The sequence below is a fragment of the Heptranchias perlo genome, chromosome 1, assembly GCF_035084215.1.
Source record: "Heptranchias perlo isolate sHepPer1 chromosome 1, sHepPer1.hap1, whole genome shotgun sequence".
Lineage (NCBI taxonomy): Eukaryota > Metazoa > Chordata > Chondrichthyes > Hexanchiformes > Hexanchidae > Heptranchias > Heptranchias perlo.
Window position 1 is genome coordinate 147,614,923 of NC_090325.1, and position 19,840 is coordinate 147,634,762.

The 19,840-nt window shown below is 44.0% G+C and overlaps 1 protein-coding gene across 1 annotated transcript in view; it reads left to right on the top strand.

The window, feature by feature from the left end:
• frem3 (Fras1 related extracellular matrix 3) overlaps positions 1 to 19,840 on the top strand; it is a 197,075-nt gene that overhangs the window by 143,379 nt on the left and 33,856 nt on the right. The window contains exons 7-16 of the mRNA XM_067982755.1: positions 388 to 537; positions 2,503 to 2,712; positions 2,831 to 3,028; positions 4,340 to 4,504; positions 4,592 to 4,774; positions 5,237 to 5,367; positions 8,563 to 8,721; positions 9,765 to 10,068; positions 11,425 to 11,556; positions 13,220 to 13,551. Coding sequence (XP_067838856.1) covers positions 388 to 537; positions 2,503 to 2,712; positions 2,831 to 3,028; positions 4,340 to 4,504; positions 4,592 to 4,774; positions 5,237 to 5,367; positions 8,563 to 8,721; positions 9,765 to 10,068; positions 11,425 to 11,556; positions 13,220 to 13,551 — 1,964 coding nt within the window. The remainder of the gene's footprint in view (positions 1 to 387; positions 538 to 2,502; positions 2,713 to 2,830; positions 3,029 to 4,339; positions 4,505 to 4,591; positions 4,775 to 5,236; positions 5,368 to 8,562; positions 8,722 to 9,764; positions 10,069 to 11,424; positions 11,557 to 13,219; positions 13,552 to 19,840) is intronic.

The following is a 19,840-nucleotide window of genomic DNA, read 5'->3' on the forward strand; positions in this document are numbered from 1 at the left end:
TTTTCTTTGCTCTTGGGCGAATAGATTGTTCCCGTGCACTTAATATCCTTCAGTCAGACTTATTTGTTTTAATGGACAAGTTGAGTGGCAGCCCAATTCAATGAAGCTAATTACAACATCAGACAGGATAGGTAAAGGACACTGCTGATGGCAACCTGATAGTCTCCTTTCATCAGCATGCTGTAGCCACATGGATGTGTGATAAGTAGCTTCCTAAATCATCACCTTTTGCAAAACTATCTAGGTTTCTTCTAGATCAAAGATGACATTCAAGCTCGTTGGAGATACAGTTGTGGAATGAAGTTATGTGGAAGGGTCTCAGAACCTTTTCTTTACATTGTGCTAAGTTTTCACCATCTCTTGTTTCTGCTCAATTGCTCTGCACAGAACCTGCATTCTACTTCGGAGACACAGAATATCAGGTCGATGAAAGTGCTGGCTATGTGGAGGTGCGTGTCTGGAGGACAGGAACTGACCTGTCAAAGACTGCTACTGTCACTGTGCGTTCACGCAAAACTGAACCAACGTCGGCAGAAGGTATGTGAATTTACCAGGCTACGTTTTCCATGTTGCATGATTCATTTTGTAGATTCAATTTGTGCCTGATGTTAGAATTTGTGGAGATGAATTTATTCTCCCTAACCCCCAACTACACCATCTACAGCAACCCTCTGTTATCTCGCCCAAGTGGTCATTCTTCATGTGGAAACCTGGACGCTTAGTGTCAGCCGGCCATTTAACCAAGGGGGTCATCACGGTCAAGTCTGATCCTGTCTTCACCTCGCATTTACTATTGCTCTTTCCAGCAGTGGTCACTGTATAGCAATTCTGCACCTTGGTTGATTTTTTTTTGTTGCCTTCCGTAGCCCAGGGGCACTGAGGTCAATTGTAGGTTCCCCGTGGAGATGAATTTCACTGACAGATATGCGACCTGATCTCACCAGTCTATCTTTTCATTGTTATTCCAACCAGTGAAACTTCACAGAGACCAGAGTAATGCTCTTTGATCAAAGTGAAACCATGCACCATTCATGGTATAGAATCCAGCCTGCTCTTTGGTTGTTTTTTTCCTCTTCCAACTGGGAATTAGTAATAGGCATGCACTATGGATTTTCAGTCCCAGGACCAGATTCTACATTTCAGATTTTCAGCAAAGGAGCAAAATAGTCCTAAATTAGAAATTATTGATGGAAAATTGGACGTTAATAAACTTGCAGAATGGGCGTGTAAATGGCAAATGAATTTCAATATAAATGTGTGAAGTGGTGCATTCTGGTAGGAGAAATAAGGAGGCTATATTCTCCTTGGAAAATAAGTCTAAACGGGGTAGAGGAATAAGGAGATCTAGGGGTACAGATTCACAAATCATTAAAAGTAGCAATGCAGGTTAACAAGGCCATAAAAAATACAAACAAGCGCTGGGATTCATTTCTAGAGGAATAGAATTGAAAAGTGGAGAGGCACAGGAGAAGGTGCAAAAAAGATTTACAAGGATGATACCAGAACTGAGAGGTTATAACTATAAGAAAAGACTGAACAGGCTGGAGCTCTTTTCTCTAGGAAAGAGAAGGCTGAGGGGTGACCTAAGGGAGGTCTTTAAAATTATGAAGGGGTTTGTTAGGGTAGCCGTAGATAAGATGATTGCACTTGTGGGGGAATCCAAAACTAGGGACCATAAATATAAGATAGTCACTAATAAATCCAATAAAGGGAATTCCAGCACTTAGGGCCTAGGCAGCTGAAAGCACAGCCGCCAATGGTGGAACAATAAAAATCGCGGATGCGCAAGAGGCCAGAATTGGAGTAGAGCAGAGATCCCTGAGGGCTGTAGGGCTGGAGGAAGTTACAGAGATAGGGTGGGGCGAGGCCATGCTGATATTATATATTGCTCAAGTTAGTCCCATTTATCTTTTTTTAACTGTGTCAAATGTGGAAGCGTATAAGAAAGAAGAAAGAACTTAAATTTATGTCACTCTAGCATATCTCTCAGAAACTTCGCAAATCACTTCACATAAATTGAATTGCAGGCACTGTTGCTTTGTAAGCAAGTACAGCAGCCGTTTTGCATACAGCAGTGTCCCACAGACAGCAATGAGATGAATGACCAGTATATCTATTTTAATGGTATTGGTTGAGGAAAGAATCTTGGTCAAGACATTGGGCAAACTCCTTGCTGTCCTACAGACAGTACCATGGCGTCTTTAATGTCCGCCTGAACCGGCAGATATGGCTGAGGTCTCACCCAAAAGGCTGCACCCTGGACAATGCAGCACTTCCTCAGTACTGCATTGAAGTGCAAGCCTAGTTTTGTGTTCAAGTCCTCGAGTGGGACTTGAGCCAACAACCTGCTGATATGGAGGCGAGTACGACCAACTGAGCCAAGCGGACATTCTGCAAAGCACTAACCTCAAGGAAGACTTTATCAAACATCTAACTTGATTCACCATACGAGAAACGAAGGCACAATAATACAGGTTTTCTGATTTTTTTTTTCTTTACAAGCTGGAGTTGATTATGTTGGAATCAGCCGAAACTTGGACTTTGCCCCTGGCGTCATGATGCAGACATTCCGCGTCACTGTTCTGGATGATCTGGGCCAGCCTGTCCTCGAGGGGCCTGAGAATTTTGAGCTCGTGCTCCGTATGCCAATGAATGCAGTGCTTGGCGAACCCAGCAAGACGACGGTCACCATTAATGATTCCACATCTGACTGTAAGTGGGGAGGCGTGGGAATCAGAAACCAATCATCTCACTGATCCTTTCAGCTGAACCATCTGATTCTTCTCACTTTAAAGAAAGTGCCTTGATTTTCCTTCTTGTGTGTCTTCAGTGCCCAAGATGCAGTTCAAAGAGCCTCAGTACGCAGGAAAGGAAAAAGCTGGTGGGATCACAGCTGTGGTGTACCGTAGTGGCGACATCAGTTACAAGTCCATGGTGCGCTGTTACACTCGCCAAGGCACCGCTCAGGTTATGAGTGATTATGAGGAAAGACCAAACACCGATGACTCCATCGTTACCTTCCTGCCTGGTAAGTAGTCAATATTAACAGCATAATTCCTTGAAAATTCCTTGGATGGTGGACTGCACAACGGCTGGCGTTCCAATGCACAGCTTTGCATCGTGTGTTTGCCCACGTGATTCACTACACAGTAAGTTTCAAATGCCATGTGCAACATCAGGGCGAAGGCGCCAGATAGAGACCCAGTACTTTCACACAGGGAGAGAAAGGGGACAATTAGTGGACCAGCCACCCTGGGCCATTCTCCCAGTGTAGACTCTAGCGCGCCATTCACCGAGTCTTGAGAGTAGGTGGCCTGGCCACCTTCAGAAGGATAGAATCATATGTGATGATGGAGGGGACAAGGGGGAGGGAAGAGAGAGATTGAGTGAGTGAGACAGTAAAAGTAAATGTAAAGTGGATAAAAAAAAGAATAGATTCAGCTCCCTAAAATTCCATGGTGGGGAGGGGCGGAGGTTCTCCCGATCTCCATCCGTAATCCCAGAGAAATGGCGTTAACAGTGGTTAATGTCATTTCCCGGGGGGGTTCCAGTGGTTTCCCCACTGAAGTTAAGACAGGAGACTGGGAGAACGTCCACGGAATTCCCAAGCCCGTGTCTTTAAGATTTATAACTGAAATATGCTTTGAAATTATGATATACAAATATTGTCATAGGGACACTTAATATATTCATATGAATCCCCTTTCCCATTATTTTAACAGAGACATTTATTTCAAATGAGAGAAGAAAATGGCTACCTGGGAGGAATTACATATCAACAAACTATTTTTTGATAGAGAAAGCAAAGTTTAATTGGTTTATAACTGTCATCTGAACCCTGCCCTGCAGATTCCAGCCTTGAACTCACTCCCTGGTATCTGCTACTTCTAACATATCCTGTTTCATTCCTTTGTGGTTTTTTGATTACATTTTTGAATCTGTATTTGCGCCGGTGACAGGTGTCAGCATGTATTATACTCCTGATGCACGATGATGCTCACAAGTAGGTATTAACAATTTTGGATTTACTAGTTACTAGGTTATGCCTTAGTAAGTGTAACAAACAAATCATGGTGCAATGTATTTGATAGTTTGTGTTTAACTTCTTGTAGGTCCATTTAACTAGATGGTTAACCCATTGTACTGATTCAGGTTTCTGCTTCACTTGGGTTGAGGCATTCAGACACAAATATTTGTAAAGCTGTTCTCCTTTGGCAACATTCTTTACCTGAATATTAGTTTGAATGTTGCCTGTGCTGCAGGTTTGGCTTGTGGTTTACAAAGTGGTGGCCAGGTTTGTTACTGAGATTTCAACAGACACTGTTTGTTTGATACCCAGGGGAGATTGAGAAGTCCTGCACTGTCGCTCTTGTGGACGATACCGTTTATGAAGAGGAAGAGGAGTTCCGTCTGGTACTTGGAACAGCCCAAAGTGAATCACCATTTGGGGCTTCTGTGGGAGAGCAGAATGAAACTCTAATCAAGATCAAGGATGAAGGAGACAGTATGTTTCTGACTCGTGTAATCACTGTTGTTCTTTGCAATTTTTGAAAGGAAATTGGTGACTGACACATAACTTTGTTTTTAATAGAACCAATTATAAAATTTTCTGAAACAAAGTACAGCATTCAAGAGCCTCAAGAACCTGGGGAATTAACGATTGTGACAATCCCTGTGCTACGCCTGGGCGATGCATCCAAGGTCTCCATTGTACGAGTTCACACCAAAGATGGTTCAGCCACTTCTGGTGAAGACTACAATCCATTATCTGAAGGTCAGAAAGTGAACAGAGGATCTGCATGCTCTCCTTGCGCTCTGTGGTAACGCTCCAGTTACAACCTAGTGTAAATTTTCTTTTTAACAGGTTTGCCCGTAAAATTAATGAAAATATTCTTAAATGACACCAAATTCTAGCCTCCGCAGTATTTTGCTTTTGTTTTAGATATTTCTCTATATTACCAATACTTCGTGTGCAAAATCCAAACTTGTTCCAATTGGTTGCAAGTGAGATGGTAACTATTGATGGTCTGAATTAAAACAACAGTGTCAGAAGCCTTTCAGCATTGCGCCACTTCCGTACAGAGCTCAAGTAAATAGTGCCTCCAAGGGTGACCAGACCTTTTCAGAGCAATCAATCTTTAATATAGACTAATGCAGACAAGTACCAGACCTGAAGACCAGATGGTATCACCAATTCAATAAGAACGAGCTGGTATTTCTATGGCTTTTATTTCAGATATCGAGTTTAAAGAAGGGGAGACTGAACATTTCATAGAGATAGAAGTTGTATACGATGGAGAGCGGGAGATGAGAGAAGCTTTTACTGTCCATTTGAAGCCTGATGAGAACATGGTGGCTGAAACACAGGTAATACTTTGGCCCACTGCTGCTGATGGCTGGGCTTCTGTGCTATATGCTTGAAAAATGTTCATGTGAGTCCTCCATCAGTCTGTGTCACTGCTGGCTCCTTTTCTACAATGTCACAGTGAATACATATTGCTGTCTGGTATGCAAAATAGTACTGGAAAAACATTAACCCCATGCAAGTAGATTTTGATTGCAAAACAAGTAACACAGACTGTTGATTTGGCTTAAAATCAATCAATTTAAGGTAAAGGGCTTGGTAGCATTTTGGAAATGGTTTTGGGTCTAGCACCTGGATGGAGTTGACGATATCATGGTCTAGCAATTCGGTCATGCAGCGCCTGTTTTCCAGATGCTAATGGGCGTACTAAGGCTCCAAATGGTGGGCAGGAACTGCATGCACGTTCCTGGCCAGAAGTGCGCCACCTGCCAAAAGGACAAAAAAATTGTTGTGCAGTGCCCACACCTGAAACAGGCATTAGATCCTTTGCATATGCAAAAACGGGGGCACCCAAATTTCTAGTCCCATGACTTTAATTTGATAAGCTTTGTTCAACAATGGAAGACATTGGGGGTAATTTTAACCCCAAAGAACGGGTGGGTTGGGGGCGGGTGACCAGTAAAAATAGTTGATTTTTGGAGCGGGACCTCATCCCGGCTCCAATGGGCCCACTTCCGGGTTTAACCCAGGCGTGTTAGGATGTGTGCACACGACAGAAATCCGGAGGTCCCATCCCCACTTAAAGCTGACAAGCCGATAGTTAAAGGGGTAATTTAGGTACTTTAAACACTTAAGGCACTTAATTTTTTGTGTATTATAAAGGTGAAACAAATTTAACCTTACCTGAACAGGTCTCCCATCGCTTCTGATTCTTGTCAGTTGAAAGCAGGCGGGAAGGGCCGGATCCATGTGGTGAGTGCCTTTATTGCACTGTTTGTGGGCCAGGAAGAGCAGGAGTGCTTCCTCCAGGCCCAATAAGCTCATTTAATGAGATCGGCCACCAGCATTGGCCGACCCCTCTTGATGCCCGTCGCCCCCGCAATGGCCGACCTCTTCCCTGATGGTCAAGACCCCTCCATACCTCCGACGCCTCCGGACATCCTCCGATCTTCAGTCAACGTCCTCCGATCTTCTGCTGATCTGATCACCTCCCGGCCCGCAATGTCCTCCATGGTCCCCCCCTGCCCCATGTCCTCCGCAGCCCATGATCTCTCCCTCCCTCCCCTCTGACTCCCGCCCAACAGCCAGCCAGCCTGTCAATCAGGCTGGCTGCCGGGTGCTAAACCCAGAAGTAAAATTTATTGCCTTCATTAAGGTTGCAATCCCAGACTGCAACCTGCCAACTTTACTTCTGGGTTTCAAATCCGATTATCTCCCCCCCCCCCCATCAACCCCACTCCCTTCCCAGCTCCATGTAAAAATCGTGCCCATTGTTTTGATTTCCTATATCCCAGTTTTGAACTTCAGAGGCAATGAGAGGTATCCCTCAGGCAGCATGTCTCCAACTATTCCTGCATCACTGTACTGTAGCCTGTGTCCAGATGTCTCATGGAAACCCTGTGGTTGTTAAATGAAACCTCGCATATAAGTTTTATGTTGCGGACACTGGTTCAGATTTAATATTACTAAGAGAGTTATTGAGTTAGGAGAGTTGTATCATTAATTATTTTTGTACCCAAGCAGCTTTAGGTTAAAAATTCTGTAATCAAGTAAAATCTGCTGATATTCCGTTATAGTCTAATTTTAACTTTTAATGGTTTGTAGTTTATAGGCTAAGTCGCACGGCCTGATATACACATCAGTAATTTCAGTGGGGGTTCTCTCGATCTCCTACAGTAACTTCAGCAGGAGATCAGCGGAAATGCTAGAGAAACAACTAAGACATCCGTTTATGTCATTTTCCGGGGTTAACACCTGTCTTCTGTTGAAGTTACTGTGGGTGATTGTGGAGCCCCTGGAAATTCTACTCCATGATGTTTCTTCTTCCACAGTCTAAAGATGAAAATATAAGAGTGTTTGTGCCAATTCACTGAGCTAATTACAGAAACAAAGACTTCTGTTGAACTCAGGCAATAATACATTACCAGATATTAAGAGTAATTTCCCAACTTTGTGCTCCCTGTGGTGAGCCTCACCTGCTGGTACCTCTTATTGCCTTTGATGCACGATTCTCCAACCATTAATTTAATGGATGGGAAACAATGCAATGCATGTGCCTGAATTTTCCACATGTGCTGCCAGTGGACAAAGCTCCCGGTGGGAGTGTGAAGTCGGAAAACGACTCCGATTTTGCATATTAAGTGACGCTTTGGTACAGTGCATGTGAGATAAATTGGGGTTATGCCTAAAATCATAGCAATCATTAATGTGCTTTGTTTTCGCAACTTCTTTTTCTTCCTTTTAAGCATCCTGTGAAGCATGGGAGCAGTTATTTTGTCTATAATCCCCTTTTTGATTATTTCATGTCTTTTCACTTTTATGAAGTCTGGGGAGACCGCAGTAAATGTACAACATACTCCCTTTAAAACTTTTTTGAAATTCATCTATTTGTTACATTTATCCCACAGACAGGGTCACATTTACTTATTTTATTTGGGTTAATGCCTCCATTAAAATAGCAGCTTGAGCATTTTCCAGTTATTTCACTTCTGTGAAGTACTTTGGGACGTCTTGTTACGTTAAAGGTGCAATAGAAAGACAATTTATTGTTAAGCATTCGTATAATCACATTTTCAACAGTAATTTCTGTACTATGCCCACTATGACTTTGCCCGTGAGTTAAATGTAGTGCACAGTAGAATTTTTCACTGTGTGATCATACAGTTGTTTATTTTAACGTTCATCAGCCTTGAACTATAAAAGTTATTCAGTTTGGCAGACTACTTTAAAATATTTTTTGATGGTGATATCTTTTTATTTCATTTGATGCTTTCAACAGCTGTTATATTCTGTTTCCAAATGTCTTCAGAATGGAACTGTGAAGTTTCCTGTACATGCCTTGTGATTGTTGTTCCTTTTTGTTCTTTATTGTGACCAAAATGATGCGGTGTATTGTGAAAGTAAAGGATTCCATCGCATTAGTTTTACTTATCCTGTGTTCCTGCTGCTCAGAGGGAACATTTGAATCAGAGTCTGACTTTCTTTTATTACATATAGGTGACTGTGCCTGTGTTTTTTTAAATTTCCCCCTCATTTAGATGAGCAAAGCTATTGTGTACATCGAAGAAATGGACAGTGTGGCCGATGTCACCTTCCCAGCAGTCCCTCAGGTCGTCTCGCTCCTGATGTACGACGACACCGCAAAAGCAAAAGAAACTCCCAACCCACCTACTGGCTACCCCGTAGTCTGCGTCACGGTAATTTCTTCACTCAGAGGGTTGTGAATCTTTGGAATTCTCTACCCCAGAGGGCTGTGAATGCTGAGTGTTTGAGTATATTCAAGGCTGAGATCGATAGATTTTTGGACTCTGGGGAATCAAGGGATATGCAGATCAGGCGGGAAAGTGGAGTTGAGGTCGAAGATCAGCCATGATCTTATTGAACGGCGGAGCAGGTTCGAGGGGCCGGATGACCCACTCCTGCTCCTATTTCTTATGTTCTAATGTAAGAGTTGCTTAAAAACTGTTGGTATTACAATCGTAGGCAATCGTTGTTATTGGAATAATGTGCTGGATTTTGTTGGAGCAGGGCGTCTCACGGCATGCCCGCTTAGTTAGACTTTTTCCTGCGCCCTTCAGCTCAAAAATGTTTTGCTCTGTAAGTTGCTGGAAGTGCGCGCTGATAACAGTGTGGTGAGAACAACGGTATTAATTACCAGACTTAACTTTCTGTGGCGAATTTAAAGGGCAATTAATGTGCAAATGCAACAACTTCATGAAACTCACGGTGAGGTTAAGTGCAAGATGTCTTTTTCGCGGAGCTAACGGCAGAGCGGCGCAAATCATCCAGCAACTTGTGGCGATTAGCAATTCACGGGTCATCTCTTCCTCGCCATAAGTTGCTGGCCAGCTTGCACATTGATATCGGTGTGCATCATTCATACGCCGTTATTTTTTCAGCAAATTTTGGCCCAGTATAAAGAAATGTGAAAATAAAGAAATTAAAAAATGCAGCTTTTCTGTGAGCTTGTGCTGCTTTAGCATTTAAACACAGATTTTATTACCTCACAATCGACTTGATATTCTCTTTCTCGACCAATTCCACACAGCTCCCTGGACATGAGAGTGAACAGGCGGGCTGCATCCAGGCATTCTGGTAATGCTACGCTGCAACTGGCCACTAGAAAGTGTCATGAGTGCAGTGCTAGAGTGATTCAGCCCCATGCCATCCTCTAATATCCTCTGTTGTTAATTTGACACTGTTTAGTCATAGTGCTTACACTTTTTTTTCTGTTATGCAGGCCTGCAATCCAAAATATGCAGACTATGATAAGACCGGCTCGATCTGTTCGGCTGAGAATATCAACGATACTTTGACCCACTACCGCTGGCTTGTCAGTGCTCCTAGTGGCCTGGACGGAGTGACCAGCCCCATGCGTGAAGTGGACTCAAACACATTCTTCAGCAGCACCAAAATCATCACTTTAGACTCTATCTACTTCCAGGCAGGCTCCAGGGTGCAGTGCGCTGCCCGGGCTTTCACTGCCGGTGGTGAAGCCGGTCTGGAGCTTCTCAGTCCCATCAGTACAATCAGCAAGGAAGATGGTAAGCAGGCAGGAGCAAAATACCAAGATTTGAATGCCTCATTTTGAAATCTTTTCACCAACCTCCTTCCCTTTTCCTCTTTTTAAAAAAACATTTCACTAATTTTCTTCATTTTTCCCCTCTCCCCTTTTCCCAAGAGCGTTGATTTATTGCTTGGCCAGTGCCCTCTGGCACCACATCCAAATGGACATTCCCCAAATGTGGGCCTGGACCACGAGAGACGGCAAACTATATGTCCATTGGGGAGGCGGGTCAGTTCTCAGCAGGAGACACACCTGCAAGAAGGAGCCTCTTCACCTGGCCAGCGTTTCGTGCCAGCCCCAGTCCCGTGAAAGTTGAACTCACTCCATTGGGATAGAGTGTGAAAGCTGGTCAAAACTGATAAAATTAAATTAGATTATGTAGTTAATAGCTCATCGTTCTAGCATTATGACTAACAGGCCACATCCAAAATGTCCTGACCTTGAATTCCAACCATGTTCTCCCACACCTTCAGCGGAATCCCTGGAGAAATGATGTCAATGGCCGTTTACACCATTTCTTCAGAGGTTTCGCTGATCTCCCACCGGAGAATCCCCCTGGAATTCCGGGCACACCTTTTTATAACTCCACGCAATTGTAAAAGCCTCTGTTCAATGAACAGAGAGAACTGGTATGTTTAAAAATGCAAAGTTGGAACCATTTTCACGCAGCTTTTGAGTTCACCCTCTGTGACTTTCTCTTCAACTTACAAATAGTGTAGCACTTACTAATAGAGACTTCATTCCTCATTGTGTTTTATAAGTATACATGCATAACTGATGCTGCACCAAATAAATAGCAGGGAGAAGAATTTCAAACAAGTGTGTTAATCATTTGTACGCTAGTATCCCACGGTATAATTTCAGGGCCTTGGCTTTTATACTTATGACGTAATCGACTTATCACACAGTGCTCTGCTCCTGCTTTAAACTTTGATCGGCCACAGTGACATTAGTATTCTGAAGAACTTTTTGATTAAAAAATTAATTCCACTCTTTAAAGTTCTTTTCAGAATTCTGATGCTCTGAACTAGAAGTCCTGAAAATCTATTTGAATAATAAAATTATCAATAATTGGTACGCAACTTCAAGATGAACACTGTTGCCGTACCGTGTGCCTCCTACTGTTAATAAATCCTAATAGTGTATAAGTGTTTTTTTGGTCACCGTGTATCATACTTTAAACAGTACTTCAAGACATGGTGTGCCAATGATGCTAACACGATAGAGTTCAGCCCAACACATACTCACTTGTGCTCCTTCATGAGGAATAGGACTCCTTCAATGCTTTAGCTGATCACAGCCTGAAAATCTTGTGTGGATGTTGTGTTTGTAGGTCTTTGCCAGTCGCGTGTGCCGGGGGCAGTCGGCGCGGAGCCTTTTTCTGCAAAGTTACGTTACACTGGCTCAGACGACCCTGACCATCCAAACCTTATCAAACTAACTGTGACAATGCCTCACATGGATGGTAAGTGCATCTTTACAGTTGTGTTTGACTAATGTCCTGCATATATTGTTCCTGTTTAAACTTCCGTGCTTCTGGTTGCTGCCTTTTAACATCAGTCCTTCCAGCTCCACTGGTCTATTTTGAGAATAAGAAAAATATCAGCAACTATGAAGCTCAACTGTTAATTTTTTTTTATTTTCATATTTATTAAGAAACAGGTAAAGAGCCACTGCTCTTAGGACAGGATATGCCAAGGCTAAAACCATAAAAGGGAAGATGAGGTAAATGAGAAAGTAGTGATTAGGTGACACTAAGCTTGGGTTTTAAAAGGAAGGAGGAAAGACGGTGGGGTTAAGGCATTCTGTATCTTTGAGATCCCGGGAAAGAAGGACTGTGACAATGTAGGGAGGACGAAGAGTGTGAAGGCTGACATATTTCAAACTTAGAAGGAACAAGAGAGTATAGATCGGAGGACCATTGATCAAAGTATTATCAATAGAAGAGAGAGGGAGAAAATTGGCAATAGAGAAAGGGGTAAAAATTAATCTTGGGTTTTGCAAAAAGGCTGGTATTGCATGGGTTGCCGATTATACCCCTCGTCCAATATTCAATATCATTGATTTCAATGGAACTGAATACCAGGCAGGTGAATAACAAGCGGCCCGTTGCGATACTGCCCGTTTTGCGCCACCGAGAGCTATGTGATACACAAGATGCCTCAGCCTGCCAATAAACACCAATGGATTATAAAACTAACTCACAAACACACCTTTGTAACCTAGTACAGTTGATTGTCAACAATAACAACGGAAAACACAGCCAATCCATTCACATCAAAAATGAAAAGATAGATTAACATTTGGAGCATCAGGATGAAAAGATAGATTAACATTTGGAGCATCAGGACCAGTTTTCTGGTGTATAAAGTAGAATTAGGAATTTATTGTGAACAAAGTTGTCATACACAATCGTAGGAAATTCCTCTCTCCACTATTTTAAATTGGTTATTGCCTCTTTTAAAATAGTGGAGAAAGGGATTTGACACAAACACATTAAGTGTACGATAGTACTTTCCAGGGTAAGACCAGCCCCAGTGGAACAGCCATGTCGAGAATTGTACTGCCAGTCATGGCTTAGACCAGAATTTTGAAGCTGACGAACAACTCATAATAAATAGAAGCCGCAGTTTGATCATCATAAATGCAGATTAGCCTCGACCCTAATAAAACAGCCAATTTATCCTCAATCCAGCTATATTTCTCCAACCATAGAACTTTTTTGTATCATGTGCTCCCCTTCACAATGCTCTGCTTGGTTCAGAATTTAGCTTTGTGCAGTGGAAAACCCCAGCCTGAAATTCCATTTGCAAGATAAAAAGTTAGGATTTTGTCTCTTTTGAAATGTAGCCTCAGAGATTACAAAAGTAGTTTATTAGTAGGTTATAAAGCTCAGGGGTTTTAGTGTAATCCATCAGGCATGTAATTGTGTAGTCTCAATTAGTCAAATCAAAGTGTCCAACTGTTTGGCAGCCGAGCTTTCACACTGACATTGGTTCCTTTTACTTCGAGGTGTAGACTTTGCCAAGATTTTTGAATGTCTGTAACCGCATTTGTAATGTGATAATCTTGCAGTTAGAATGATCTCTTCTGTACCACATGCTAACTGACTTCCTTTTAAATTTCAGGCATGCTTCCTGTCATCTCATCTAGGCCACTGTCCAACTTTGAGTTGACCCTAAGCCCGGATGGCACCCGGGTTGGTAACCACAAATGCTCCAACCTTTTGGATCATAATGAAGTCTCCACTCGTTATGGCTTCATTAATGATGCAACAAAGAACCCTGAGGTGATTGGAGAAACATCTCCATATCAATACAGCAACGTTCTGCGTTCTGCCAGTACACTCCGATTCTACCGTAACCTCAACCTTGAAGCATGTCTCTGGGAGTTCACAAGCTACTACGACATGTCTGAACTCCTGACTGACTGTGGAGGCACCATTGGAACTGATGGACAGGTAAGATGGATTGTCTTTTATGTGATTTGTTCAAACCCCTATAAAAATATATGCTGTTATTACCACCTGCACTTACTTTTTGCTGAATCTTTCCTCACACTTATTTGTGCTCCAGGATTCTCGCTCCATATGTTCCGCAGATGACTTCTGAACTCTAGGATTGACCTACAAATGGCATGACCACGCAGCTTATTGGGGAATGGTGGCTTTTTGCCCATTCCAGCTGTATCACTATATGGAGAGATGCTGAGCAGAGGCTAGGAAGGAAAAATCAAAGAGGGAAAAGTTATTTCTCTTCCTTTTATGTAACTCCTAGTAACCAGCTCTAAACAGTGTTGGTAGAGGGCTGGGAACAGATCACCTGCCTGCCCTCTTGGGTGATTGCATGCTGGCCCATGAAGAGAAGTAAAAGAGCAGAGTGTCTGTTGACACCACTGTGTTAGCCAATGAGTTGCACTGGCCTCAATTTTCAAATGGAAGTCCAGATGCATTGGGGGCGGGGGCAATGAAAATCAGGAAAATCCGGAGCGGGAAAGAAAGCCAGCTCCAACCTGCCAACTTCTGCGTTTCACACAGACGTACCTGCGTGCGCACTTCAGGAATCCGGATGTCCTGCCGGCAATTAAAGCCAGCGAACTGATATTTAAAGCGGTCGTTAAGATAGTTAAAGTTGTTAACTTAATTTTATGTAATTGAGGCACGGCAAGGATTTTAATTCTGCCTCAGCATGATTCCCATCCTGTGTGAAACACTCTATGTTGAAGGAGCTGTGTTTCTGGCCGCAGCCATTTGGACATTTAAATCCCTGTTTGACAGATGGGGATGAAAGGTGAGTTATTTCAGCGGGGCACTCAGTTCTCTCAGACAAACTTTTGGCTGGGAGTTCTTTTTGTTTAGACTGAGTTTCCACTCAGAATTGTTCAGTTTACACATATTGACCAACTTTCCGGACCCCCTCAAACTGACACCATCAGGATTGGGGGGTGCAATGACTCCCATACCTGCTGTACCACTCATGCAGGAGTTGGACTCCTCCATCTTATTGTGGAGGGTGTGCGTGGCACATGTTCCAGTACCTCGCAAATGTGCTGCTGCCCCTCGATCATTCTCCTTTTAAAGGATGGCCCCCGGGTTTCAGCATCTGCGTCCAGCTGAGCAGAGCCTGGAGAGGAGTGTGCCCACCGACGCGGACTCTCCACAGCTGCCCCTGCCACCAATGTCTGCTCGTGCTCACTTGTGTGTGGTGACTCACCAGGTGCCAACCCACCTAACTGATTACTAGGACCCACTGAGGTGTGAGTATCTGTGCTGGTAGATGGCTAGTCTGGAGCTTCTCTGAGGAATAGCCCTCTGCCGTCACTGTGGTCATTGAATGGCCTGTAAGAGAACAGAAGGCGATATTAAGCATCATCACAGATGTGTCATGTTGCGATGAGCATACTGAGGTGTTCAACATGCCAAGCATTGTTAACATCAATTCATGTTGTGTGTGATGAATGTTAAAGTTGTGTCACCAGACTTTTGTGGGGTGCCAGTCTCAACGTCCCCGACGGACAGGCACTCAAGGGTACGGCTGATCTGCAGGGCCGCCTCTTCCGTACCTGTGAGGACCACTATTTGTTGTGGCCCCCCTCCAGTCCTCGCCCTCTCGCGTGCATCCTGAACTCTCTTCTAAAAGGGGAGAAAGTACAGACGTGTGAGTGAATGACGGTGAAGTGGCCAACCGATGAATGCATTGGTTTGGGTGAGGCTGACTGTGAAAGAGGTGCATCAGAGAGTGAGTATGAGACAGAGACATCACATTGGATGAGGATTGGGGTGAGTGGTAGTGGTGGGGTGACTAATAGGGAGGTGAGGAAGTGCAGGTAAGTTGAGGATGATTAAGTGGACGTGATGAGTGATGTGATGTAGTAGTCTTGGCAGTGCAGAATGATTTGGGGGTGGGGGGGGTGATGTGGAACACGGAATGCAGGAGAATCAGTAAGTGTATTCACTTTTGCTGACCTAGTTAGGTCATTGAAGCGCTTCCTGTACTGAATCCATGTGCGTGAGATGTTGCTGCTGCTGGTGACCTCTGTCACCTCGAGCCAGGCCTTCTTGGTGGCAAGTTCCCTTGTTCTCCTCACCCCGGCCAGCAGCACCTGGAGTGAGGCATCATTAAATCTTGGAGCAGTCTTGCCCTGTGTGTTCTTGGTCTTTGCTCCAGAAAAAGCCATTGAAGCAATGGCCCTTTAAATACAGACGCTCCAGCTGACAGCCTGTCATGCGGGTGCGCAGTCCGCCCACTGCGCAGCTTTCGGATGGCAAACCCGGAAGCCACGTTAAGGGCCATCAATTAGCTCACAATCGCGTGGGGAACAGTAAGTTTTTATTGGCCTGGTTTGCCGCGCTGCCATCCCGCCACCCTCTGAAAATTGAGCCCACTGTGTCAGCCAATGAGGTAGAGGCAGGGCGGGACTTCTGGCAGGACTTACAGCAAGCAGTCTATTTTACAGTAAACAAAGTCTATTTATTCAGCAAACAGTAAACAGAGTCTATTTAAACAGTGCGCTATAGCAAATAGTTCATTTACTCAGCAAAAAGAGTCTATGTAAAAAGGGTCTCTATGTACTACATCAAACGGAACTCATGACCGAAACTACAGCAACGTCTACCGATAAGGGCAGGGTTATTTCTCCAGCAACATGCAGTGAGTGAAGGATAGTTACATAATTCAAATTATATGCTTAATATTCAAACCCAGTCACCTACAGCAGTGCGGGCTCCAGGCATGATTGACAGGGGAATTACCCAATCATCTCCATTCTGACTGGGAATAGTGGTGTCACTATTTGCAGCCCTATATGCAGCCATAAAAGAGGGGTGAAAATAACTTGAAAAATAGGGATATGCACCCTTACATAAAAAAAGACAATGGGGGATATTTTAACTGCAAATGCCCAGTAGAAATGGAGCAGCAGCGGAATTAAACTGGAGATGGTGGACTTAGCGTCCCGTTTCCACTCTGTCACCACTTTTCCTGGGGCCTTCCGCTGGGCAGCCCAGGTGCCCGCCTGAATCAGGCAGAAACCTCATTAATCTATGCAAATTGGGCTCCTATGACGTACATAGGAAACCAGTGCCATTTTAACTGCCTAATGGGTGGGGCGTGTGCCATGGTGCTTCGCTCAGTAAAGCATGGCAGCACAGTAGAAGAGGCCTGAAAAGGTAAGTGTTAAAATTATTTTTGTGGGGCCCGGAGGAGCAGTTCTATCTGGACAAAGCTGCAATTGCATTTTACTAAATCACACTGCCTGGAGGATTATCTGTCAGGTGTGAATCACTTGCTTCCATCAATTTTGTCAATTCCCATCGTAATGTTATAAACGTTAATTAGATCACCTCAAAGACGACTAATTTCCAAAGAAAATAAGTTCAATTTGCTTAACCTTTCCTCCTACTGTAAATAGGCTGACAGTGCTATAGCTGTAAAGACAAAGGCGTCAATATTATCAACGACTGGCGGGAGAGGGTCGGGGGGGGGGGCAGTGGGGGAGGGTTAAAGACTTAAATACAGGGACCACATCCCCAATCCGCCACACACACGCCCACTGCCGGTGAATATCGTGCCGTCTTAGTGTCCCACAGTGGAGGGACACCTCATTAACATATTTAAAATTCACTGCTGCTGCGCAGGTTTCCCAGGGGTCGGGAAAACCAGCAGTGAAAGTGAGGAGGAAGCTACCAGCTACACGAGGTGAGTGCCTTACTCAGCATTCCTTGTCGGCCAGAAGGAGCAGGAGTGCTCTCCCCAGACCCCTCAAGAAAGCCTTTGGCCTCTCTCTCCCCGCCACAACAGCCAACCTTCCCCCTTCAAACCCCGATGGCTGACCTTGCGAGTGCTTTCTCTACATTGTATTTGACTCAGACATAGAAACATAGAAAATAGGAGCAGGAGTAGGCCATTCGGCCCTTCGAGCCTGCTCCGCCATTCAATATGATCATGGCTGATCCTCTATCTCAATACCGTATTCCCACTCTCTCCCCATACCCCTTGATGCCTTTTGTGTCTAGAAATCTATCTAGCTCCTTCTTAAATATATTTAGTGACTTGGCCTCCACAGCCTTCTGTGGTAGAGAATTCCACAGCTTCACCACCCTCTGAGTGAAGAAATTTCTCCTCATCTCAATCCTAAATGTCCTACCCCATATCCTGAGACAGTGACCCCTCATTCTGGATCCCCCAGCCAGGGGAAACATCCTCCCTGCATCCAGTCTGTTTAGCCTTGTCAGAATTTTAAATGCTTCAATGAGAGCCCCTCTCATTCTTCTAGGCTGTAGTGAATACAGGCCTAGTCAACCCAATCTCTCCTCATACGACAGTCCTGCCATCCCAGGAATCAGTCTGGTGAAACTTCGCTGCACTCCCTCTATGGCAAGTGTATCGTTTCTTCATCAGAATCATAGAAAGGTTATAGCACAGAAGGAGGCCATTCGGCCCATCGATTCCGTGCTGGCTCTATGCAAGAGCAATCTAGCTAGTCCCACTCCCCCACCCTATCCCCGTAACCCTGCAAATTTTTTCCTTTCAAGTACTTATCCAATTCCCTTTTGAAGGCCATGATTGAATCTGCCTCCATCACCCCCTCAGGCAGTGCATTCCAGATCCTAATCACTCGTTGTGTAAAAAGGTTTTTCCTCATATCACCTTTGGTTCTTTTGCCAATCACCTTTAATCCATGTCCTCTGGTTCTTGAACCTTCCGCCAATGGGAACAGTTTCTCTCGATCTACTCTGTCTGGAGCCTATATGATTTTAAATACCTCTATCAAATCTCCTCGCAACCCTCTCTGTTCCAAGGAGAGCAACCCCAGCTTCTCCAGTCGATCCACGTAACTAAAGCCCCTCATCCCTGGAATCATTCTAGTAAATCTCTTCTGCACCCTCTCTAAGGCCTTCACATCTTTCCTAAAGTGCGGTGCCCAGAACTGGACACAATACTCCAGTTGTGGCCAAACCAGTGTTTTATAAAGGTTCATCATGACTTCCATACTTTTGTACTCTGCGCCTCTATTTATAAAGCCCAAGATCCCGTATGCCTTTTTAACCACTTTCTCAACCTGCCCTGCCACCTTCAACGATTTGTGCACATATACCCCAGATCTCTCTGTTCCTGTACCCCTTTTAAAATTTGTGCCCTCTAGTTTATATTGCCTCTCCCCGTTCTTCCCACTGAAATGTATCACTTCACATTTTTCTGCATTAAATTTCATCTGCCACATGTCCACCCATTCCACCAGCCTGTCTATATCCTCTTGAAATTTATCACTATCCTTCTCACTGTTTACTACTCTTCCAATCTTTGTGTCATCTGCAAATTTTGAAATTGTGCCCTGTACACCCAAGTCCAAGTCATTAATATATATCAAGAGAAGCAGTGGTCCCAGCACCGACCCCTGGGGAACACCACTGTACACCTCCAAAAAACAACCGTTCACCACTACTCTCTGTTTCCTGTACCTTAGCCAATTCTGTATCCAAGTTGCTACTGCCCCCTTTATTCCATGGGCCGCAATCTTGATGATAAGCCTACCGTGCGGCATTTTATCAAATGCCTTTTGAAAGTCCATATACACCACATCAATTGCATTGCCCTTATCTACCCTCTCTGTTACCTCATCAAAAAACTCTGTATCAGGTTAGTTAAACACGATTTGCCTTTAACAAATCCATGCTGGCTTTCCCTAATCAATCCACACTCGTCCAAGTGACTGTTAATTCTGTCCCGGATTATCGTTTCTAAAAGTTTCCCCACCACTGAGGTTAAACTGACTGACCTATAGTTGCTGGGTTTATCCTTACACCCTTTTTTGAACAAGGGTGTAACATTTGCAATTCCCCAGTCCTCTGGCACCACCCCCGTATCTATGGATGTTTGGAAGATTATGGCCAGTACCTCTGCAATTTCCACCCTTACTTCCCTCAGCAACCTAGGATATATCCCATCCGGACCGGGTGACTTATCTACTTTAAGTACAGCTGGCCTTTCAAGTTCCTCTTCTTTATCAATTTTTAGCCCATCCAGTATCACAGCTATATCTTTCTTTTCTGAGACTCTGACAGCATCTTCTTCCTTGGTAAAGACAGATCCAACTTTAGTTTAGATACAAATTTAGTACCTCGGCCATCTGTACTGGTTAAGAAAGTTATCCTGAACACATTTCAAAAATTCGTCCCCCTCTTTGCCCCTTAGAGTCTGAAAAAATAGCTGAATCTATAAGGGTAAATCCTGCAAGGCTCTCCTGGCATT